This window comes from Periplaneta americana, chromosome 4 (genome assembly GCF_040183065.1).
Source record: "Periplaneta americana isolate PAMFEO1 chromosome 4, P.americana_PAMFEO1_priV1, whole genome shotgun sequence".
Lineage (NCBI taxonomy): Eukaryota > Metazoa > Arthropoda > Insecta > Blattodea > Blattidae > Periplaneta > Periplaneta americana.
In genome coordinates this window covers 202,721,816-202,731,598 of record NC_091120.1, presented here as the reverse complement: position 1 = coordinate 202,731,598, position 9,783 = coordinate 202,721,816, and the positions used below count along the sequence as shown (strand labels likewise).

The 9,783-nt window shown below is 35.3% G+C and overlaps 1 protein-coding gene across 1 annotated transcript; it reads right to left on the bottom strand.

The window, feature by feature from the left end:
- Positions 1-202: 202 nt before the first annotated feature.
- Positions 203-7,816, bottom strand: Fdx2 (Ferredoxin 2). Its single transcript, XM_069824768.1, has 3 exons — positions 7,359-7,816; positions 2,090-2,335; positions 203-819 (listed from the first exon to the last, which is right to left on the bottom strand). The coding sequence occupies exons 1-3, from the start codon at positions 7,499-7,501 to the stop codon at positions 729-731; spliced, it is 480 nt and encodes a 159-aa protein (XP_069680869.1). The 5' UTR covers positions 7,502-7,816; the 3' UTR covers positions 203-728.
- Between the last annotated feature and the right edge of the window lie 1,967 nt (positions 7,817-9,783).

Here is a 9,783-nt window from a genome sequence, read left to right as displayed (position 1 = left end):
ACGCACAATTTTCTATTATATAGAGGACAGTCTTGCAATGCAGTACATAAAGTGAACAGAACAGATATAGGGAAAGTCTGCTCCAAGTTTAAGTCTCCCTTGTTCACTACCTTATGTTGGAAACTTTGAATACATAGAATCGAGTAACATGAATAGCTAGCTAATAATTAAAAGGAGGGGAAAAAGATAATAAACTTATGAGTAAAAATGTATGTGCTCTTTATTTAAGACAGTATTATCAGTAACATTTAACAGACTGTGACAGAGAATTCAGGTCTGAGCTGCAGTAAAAACAATACAAAAGAACTTATCTCTGTATTTCAAGGTTTATTACGTCCTTCGAAAGAAAATGTAGACAAGTCTTCAGAAAGAAAAAAAATCAAACTACCAATAATATGCCCAAATTCTCTACCACACAGCAACAGTAACTTAACAAATATGTACATACAACACGACTTTGAGCCTTCTTTTAATTTCCATTCCACTGAGGTAAAAACCTGCAGTTTTTAGCTAAATTAAAAGCATCCTATCAAATATAGTTTTAAAAATACATACAACCTTCCTCTTCCTTGGTAACAATTCTTCCATAATGCTGCATTGCAGCTTTTGGTGCAGTGTTCCCCACAGAAGAACAAGAATCACATGAGGATTTGAACACTATTCTACACCCCTAACCGAACAATAATGTCTTTTATACAGCCCTAAATTTACTTCATAAAACAGGACTACTAGGTGCGGGCATCATTCACTGAAGCTGGGACTTGAACCTCCAACCCATTCAAGTCCTTGGTCATTGTTATTTGACATCCCAGCCTCGACCTGCAACACGATACAGGAATGTTTACATAAACTATGAAGTGTATTAATTACAAGATATATGGGAAAACCAATGAAGAGATGCTGCAGAACAAGATGATGGAAGCCGTGTTATAAATTTGCAGAACCGATTACAGTTTCATGAGTGAAGGCAGATCATTCAACACGTGGATGACCTGTTAAGGCATACATGGGCACAATTTTCGATTACGTGAGGCACTCGATTTGAAATAGTTTGTTTACTAGGAGAGGAGACTGCAGAGTAGGATGGGAAATATAAACTGCTGTGACCTGCGTCACCTTATCGTAATCGCTAAGGCGGTCAGTGGCGAATTATTACGAAAGCGCTTGGTTAATGTCAGAGACTCGAAAACTTTTATTCAATTTAGCAAATTAATTCGGCAGCTTTAATCATAAACCTCTTTACTGTTTCTCCGTAGCTGAATTGATTTAAATCACAGGCGAGAAATTGCGTAACTAGCCAATAATATTCCATCACGTTGTCTACGTTTATTTTCTTGAATATTCTGGCATTTCTCAAGATTACTTAATAGATTTGCACGTTCTCGACCTAAAATAATTTCAGAAAATCATATTTCGTTTTCTACGCACATTTGATATTTTTTGTTATAAATTTCTTTTGGAAATAATACGTACAAACAACATTTAATTCCTCGTACCTTTTAATGCAGCGTGTTTAAAGTATAATGTCGTATTTAGTATACTACGCAAATGTTAAGATCATAAATTTTCTTCGGAATAGTATGAAAAATAACATTTAATTTGTCTTACCTTCTAATTCAGTATGTTCTTTAGGACGTAAGGAGTAATGTTGTTGTATATTAAATTTATTAATGCCTAATAGGATTTTCGAGCATAACATACATCGTATGTTCTCCCCTTCTAAACAGCAAAAAAACTCTTCCTCCCATTTCTCATGAAATAATCGTTTTCTAACGTGTACACACTGCTTTGATAATGCCATTATGCCACCACTGATATTGCTTATGAAACTGATATAGAACCTGCCCACGCCTAGGAGCTACGTGAGGGAGAAACGGGGACTGTGAAGATGATGTCACTCAGAACGATAAGCTCTGTGAAGGTCAGTGAGGCACAAATTCTCAAGTGAGGCACGATGCCCATCTCTGCACTAAGGGATGCTTTCCAGGAAAAGGAGCAATGTCTACATTTCATTAATACTGGTAATGCATACAACACAGTTCCAGTTGATTCTCGGACAAAGCACCATCTTCATTAGCATATTACTCACGTTTTTGTGAGGTCGAAGGCAAGATCCAGCATGTCCAACTCCTCATCTGTTGGTTTATCAGGTAGACGATCAAAATCTTCTTGCTTCAAGATCAGATGGCAGGTAGAACATGTCAGAGTGCCTTCACATGCGCCGTAACCTTCAAGATCTACACTGTTGTTCACTACAATGTCCAAGAGGCTATCGCCTTCCTTCCCCTTTGCTTTTATTCGTTCTCCATTTGGTCTCACGAAAGTAACTTCCACTCTGAAATCAGAACACAATGATGAGAATTATACATCCCAACTACAACTGTGTTCTTGGAAGGTATACGCATGTGCAAATTATTCAGTATTAATAGTAAAGGCCCATTCACAATGAAAATTAAACATAACCGTAACATAAACACAGAAGTTTGCGCCCAGGCTACCAAATGGGATCATCCACAATGATTCACATAAGCATTGACATAAACATTACCGTAAGACGTTAACATGAAAGTTTGCAAACTCCAAACTTTCATGCTTATGCTTACATGATTTGCGAACAGAACACAATCTTGGAGAGCTGAAGTATACGACAGAATATGAGGAAATGGCGTCGTTGTTATGTTTCCATGGTTACCAAGTATGTTTGCTGTTATGCTTATGTTCCCATCATGAATGATGGTATGACTTCTTGATTTTACCGTAACGTTAAGTTAACGCTTACGTTATGTTTAATTTTCATTGTGAATGAGACTTAACACTTTAATTGTGCTTGAAATTCCAGAGTCTATTTCTTCTAGTTCAACAATTTTTAATATCTCCAATCTCGTAATGAATCTCATAATTGAAGAATTATGTACAGCCTTAGACACAAAAAATGACCGATCTCCTGCAGCGTGAATTTGTCTAACAAGCAAACATTCTCATGGGAGCAAATAAAAAAATTATTATTTTTTTTCTTCCACCATGTTAATAATGTCAAAAGAAGTGCTTATACAAATTTTGGCCACTCGACTGCAATTATGAGGCTGTCCAGAAAGTGATTTCTCTGGGAACGTTTACAGAAAAAAAGCACAACTGCATGGAAAGATTTATTGAAACAGATACAGCAATTGTTGCGCTATTTGTCAACGTATCCCCCACTGGAAATGAAACATCTGTCATACCATGGGATCAATTTTTATATCCTTGAGTCATAGAAGTCAGCCGCCTGGGATCAGAACCAGTGTTTGACAGGTGTCTGCACCTCTCTATCGATCCCATGATATGACAAATGTCTCAATTCCCGTGGGGAATATGTTGAAAAATAGCTCAACGAACTTATTTTTTACAGCCCTCATAATTGCGGTCGAGTGGCCAAAATTTGTATAAGCACTTCTTTTGACATTATTAACATGGTGAAAGAAAAATTAACTTCTTTATCTGCCCCATCAGAATGTTTGCTTGTAAGTCTATTTTGGGCAGTGCCTGGTTCACATGACTAGGGAAAGGATGTTCATTTTGCACCCAATTTAGCCCTTGAATATACCTTTGGGTACGGATTATTTGTAACATTTGAACTATATTTAAAAAAAAAAAAAGCGGAGTCTTCTGTAAGAAATTCGTTAACATGTAAACCTAAGCTCTCACGGAATCAACCGAAGTCTTGCAAAGGGGACTTAGCGTATGGCAGCCAGTCATTTTTTTGTCTAATACTGTACATTTAGGATACAAAATGGGAAACACCAAATCTCATATGCTACAATATGTTTTGCAGATGATGTGGCCATGCTCTTAGGAACAGAAGATAACTTGTATTATTACATAGATTCAAAACAAATGCTAGAAAATATAACATGGAAATTAGTACACATAAGACCAAGTGTATAACTGATTCAGAAGAAGCAATTAAATACAAATTGTAAGTGGAAGGAAAATTAATTGAATAAATAACAGAATTTAATTATTTGAAGGGTTAAAATAACAAACAAGAACTTTAAACAAGGAAAAGAAACAAACTGACAGAACAGTGCAAATATCTGCATGCATGAAGGATCTCATATGGTGTAACAAACATGACAGTAGAAAGTTTTGACCAATTTAGAAAACAGCAGTTGGAACAATTTAACTTATATGCAACAGTGACCAGGGCAGATACAGAAAAACTAAGCAAATAGCAAGCACTTGTGAAATGAAAAATTTAAAGACTATCCAAGGATAAACATTATTTGACAGAATACACAATACAGAAATTAGGATAACTAGTAATATTTACGGTATTCTTCTTTATTATCGTCATCATCATCTGAGGTACCAGTACTAAGACTTATGGCGTTTTAAGTTTACCTTGATCTCCTTCACAACAGCTGACTATTCTGTCCAGTGCCATTAATTATGACAGCAAGTATCGGCCTGGCCATCTTCCCGCAAGAGATCCAGGGCACATATATTATCAAATATATACACATGTTCTAATTAATTTTCAATCTCCCATTAAAGATAGATCTACCAGTAAGAACACAGGTTTTCCCCAGCCGTGGGACTGAAGCCGGATGGTCTATGGCAAGTCCTTGGCATCAACCCCTTTGATTTGATTACCTGGTTGGGTTTTTCTGAGATTTTCCCCAACTAAAAGGCAAATGCCGGGTAATCTCTTGGCGAATCCTCGGACCTCACCTCATCTCACTACATCTCGCCAAAATATTGTAAAGAATTGCACAAAATTGTAGAAAATTACTAAATTGTAAAAATTTGTAAAAACTGTAATTGTAATATTGTAAAATTTTGACTTGTTCCACATCTTAAAGCTTCATTGCTCATGTAAGATCTATGGAATATAATAAATGAATGATGGAAGATAGACTACAGTCTGTCTGCTCTTGGTTTGGGTCTTAATGTAAACATTACAAATGTGGTAGTGACCGCAAGACATTCCAGTTACAGAGAATGTAGTGCACAGTTTAAATCGACGTATATATGGAAAACAAACTTACTGCTCTAGTGTGTACAAGTCTTATTTTTCTGACGGATACAATTTGTTTTGCTTACATTGGGACCCATTCTAGGAGTGAATAAAGTATAATGGGAAGAGCTAAAGAACATTGATGCTTAGCTGGGAAAAGATGAAGAGGAAGACTACTTAAACTTCCTAAACAATGTGGTACTCAATATTAGATGAAAACTGAATGCATGATGTGGCACACTGTCTACCATTCACTGTAGTCAGGTCACGTGAATGAATTCTGAAGATTGACAACAGTGTTATGCTTTATCACATCGAAAGGTTTTTCTTACAAGGGAACTGTTGATGGGCTCACGTCGAAACCTTTCTTCAAACTGTGTACATTGTTAGATCTCTATGGGAAAAAAAAGCTCGTAAAGTAAATCTTCAATAAAAAAGAGTAACTTATATGAAAATTAAGTAGCTCCCCGTCTTTAGTAGATAGTGTTCAGCATGCTTCGCAATTAGGTCATTACTACAATTTCTAAACAGCATTATCTTAAAGACAATATATTTTGCCTATTTTCATTCCATTATGTCCTACGGAATAATATTTTTGAGAAATTCTGCAGATAGTAAAAATATATTCTTATTACAAAAAAGAGCCATTAGAATAATAGTTGGAGCAAAGGCTAGAGAATCATGTAGGTTATTTTTTTAAAAATTACAGATTCTAACCTTAACAAATCAATACATATACTCTATAATAAATTTCCTCTTATGTAATAAAGAAAATTTTCCAACTAACTCAGCCATACATGGTATAAATGCCCGCAGAAAGAATTATTTTCTTACGCCATCATCAAATTTATCATGCTATCAAAGGGGAGTACGTTACATGGCGATAAAAGTGTTCAATAGTCTTCCTGAAGACATTAAGAATCATAGCCAAAACCCTGCATTATTTAAGGTAAAACTAAAAAATTACTTAATATCTCACACTTTCTATTCTGTAGATGAATTCTTGACATTTCACAGTACTGTGTAAATATTTTAATACTATTAAATGGTAAACATATTACATTGTATAAAATATTATTGTTATTAAGGTATTAATTCTGTACATATTTCATATTTGCATTTTATATGTATTGCATTTATATTTAAACGTAAGAATTGGACATGTTCTTTATTCTATGCTATAAAGCAAATGTAAGAATATTATGGGACGAATAAATCTATCTAGACAGTGTGTCAAATGCACAAACTTATCTCGCATGGCACGTGACAAGAGTAGAGATTCACCAAGGGTGGCAACTTAACTCTCCCCAAAAAGTGCTATTGTTTTTAAATGCAACATTCAATGTAAGTTTTCACACACCTACAGTTAATAAGGATAAATAAACTATGTCCAAGACAGAAATCCCTTTCCAGTGAAAATTAATTCCTCTTCTTCCGGAGATAATAATACTGAACTACCGTCAAATATTAAACTCCTCATGCATCTAAAAATGTATTATTCCCAGTTTCAACATGAAGTGTACACTTTTGACTTTGTTAGGTGAAAGTAGAGCTAGGGCATACCACTACATAATATGTACGAAATCACTGGGATAATCTCGGAGTTATATATTATATAACTAAACCATGGATGAATTCATGACTAAAGTTTCATTATACCCTCTCCAACTTTTCTCATAAACCTCGGTGTATCGCTCGCTGGTGGTTGTGTAGTGGTGTACCCTTACTTAATATTCAATAATAGAAATTTTAAGATAGACGAGATGTATGTCCCCAAGTTTTTATCCCAATTATTTTAAGTGTTTATATTTCCAATGGAAACCAATGTAATTGGTGATTAAATGTTTACAGAACGTATCAGAACTAGTAGGCTTATTTATTTAGCCTATTTTTATTTTATTTGGCTGCAGTGCGTTACAAAGTTGAAGGACAGCATTGACCTCCGGTCTAGTAGGTTTATACGTAGATCTATGTTCCGGAATTTTTACATATTCTATCCAGCAAATTTTCTGGAGATGAAAGAATGTAAACAAAATATGAATATGGAGTGTAATCTACATTACAGAGTATAGGCCTACTCCTTAATAAATATATTTACGGTTTCAAAAGGTTACGTTATATAATATCACTTTGACGAAATTATTACATTGTCAAGTTTCTTTTAAAAATACCAAAAAACACTACCGGTACTTAAATAGTAAATAATATAACAAAACATAAAAATGTACAAATGCTTATTTTTACCTTTAGTGAGCCTTTCATTACAAATAATTGAATAATACGTATGAAATAAACGAAGTAATCATAATAGCCTAGGCCTGCGTGTAAAGCTAGGAATATTAAAATTATTAATCTTACTTACATTTCCTTCTTGGGAAGTGGCTGTGTTTTCGACGAACATTGCAGTGGAGCTGATGTGTGTTGAAATTTCGTCCAAATACTTGGAATAACATTTGAAACTCTAAAGTTCCTTAAAGTTCTTGAATACGCCAGTACCTTTGCCATCTTCAGTCACAATGTGAACCTGAACGACTCCTAAGTGACACTTAAAATTAGGCAAATGGGTTTACGTCACAGATATAACATTTCTGCACTCTCCCCTTTATCAAACAAGGTCCGTTTATCAGTTCCAATTTATTAGCTAAATCATTATGACAAGACTGATGAGATAACAAGATGATTACAGTTGATCCTTGAGAACGTAAAAACTTTCTAAATAATAGTGATGAATTCAGCCTTCAACTTATTCCATGAACTTGGTTACAATAGGTCGTGTGTTCAGACACTATAGATATAGGTTAGGTGTGATGCTTGCGTACGTCACAGATTCTTTCTGAACAGTTACCACCGTACTTCATTTGCCCAATAGATGGCAATAATGTTCTCGACTGTTCTAGTTCTCTCGTTCTCTGATTACGCTACAGGATCGATTTCTCTTGCAATATCGATTATTACAAGTATTACTGCCATCTGTTACCTATTAATTGAAATGTCCAGAACAGCATTGCGAGATAATATATTTGTCTACGGATAGAAGCAAGAGGAAAATAAAAGTTCGCCCCAGACTAGCCAAGGCTTCGATTTCAAAAGGCATTAATTTGGATAATGCCGATACTTATTGTGTGTGGGAGAGGGAGATATAGGCCTGTGGCCCATTTCTTTTAAAGCTCATTCCAACATTTTATTTAGCAAGATGAGTTATCTCAATTTAGAAAACTGGCTAATTGGCTGTGATTTGACTTAAGGGGACACGATGGTGAAATAATGCTGACAAATTAAAAAAACCCACTTTTTTATTTTTTATGACCGTAATTATATTGGGATTACTTTAAATGATCTAGCCAAGAAACTAGTTCGATTAATTAAAATGTGTCTTAGTGAAACTTACAGCAGAGTCCGTATAGGCCAGTTTCTGTCAGACGCTTTTCCAATTCACTGTGGGCTAAAGCAGGGAGATGTTCTAGAATATGTCATTAGGAAAGTCCAGGATAACAGAGAGGGGTTGGAATTGAACGGGTTACATCAGCTGCTTGTCTATGCGGATGACGTGAATATGTTAGGAGAAAATCCACAAACGATTAGGGGAAACGCGGAAATTCTAGTTGAAGCAAGTAAAGCGATAGGGTTGGAAGTAAATCCCGAAAAGACTAAGTATATGATTATGTCTCGTGACCAGAATATTGTACGAAATGGAACTATAAAAAATGGAGATTTATCCTTCGAAGAGGTGGAAAAATTCAAATATCTTGGAGTAACAGTAACAAATACAAATAATACTCGGGAGGAAATTAAACGCAGAATAAATATGGGAAATGCCTGTTATTATTCGGTTGAGAAGCTTTTTGTCATCCAGTCTGCTGTCAAAAAATCTGAATGTTAGAATTTATAAAACAGTTATATTACCGGTTGTTCTGTATGGTTGTGAAACTTGGACTCTCACTTTGAGAGAGGAACAGAGATTAAGGATGTTTGAGAATAAGGTTCTTAGGATAATATTTGGGGCTAAGAGGGATGAAGTTACAGGAGAATGGAGAAAGTTACACAACGCAGAGCTGCATGCATTGTATACTTCACCTGACATAATTAGGAACATTAAATCCAGACGTTTGAGATGGGCAGGACATGTATCACGTATGGGCGAATCCAGAAATGCATATAGAGTGATAGTTGGGAGGCCGGAGGGAAAAAGACCTTTGGGGAGGCCGAGACGTAGATGGGAGGATAATATTAAAATCGATTTGAGGGAAGTGGGATATGATGGTAGAGACTGGATTAATCTTGCTCAGGATAGGGACCAATGGCGGGCTTATGTGAGGGCGGCAATGAACCTCCGGGTTCCTTAAAAGCCAGTAAGTAAGTAGTAAGTAAGTAAGCCATATAATCAAATGTGACCAAACATACGGTGCCCGAGTGATTTGAGAGAATTTTTTTTAACGCTGTTTTCCCGATTTTAGAATTTTAAGCAGTTGATTGAACAAGAAAAGCTCCTTGGTCTGAAACTTCTCTCAGAGGTCAATTAAATGTTGATACGAATGTTGATAAATAAAATTTAATTAGCATTTGTATGTATATTAAGTTCCTTCGGGACATATTTATAGCCTATTACACTTAGGTAAAATATGTTGTAATGGTATTTCCATGAAATTTAAACATTTATTGTGACCCTCTATTTAGACTGAGCTCAAAATGCTAATTAATGTTTATCCCCATGACTATTTTCTAGCTTTTGAGCAAATATGAACTAAACATTACGAAAACTTTGACGCAATGAGTTTTTAGTGACGTCA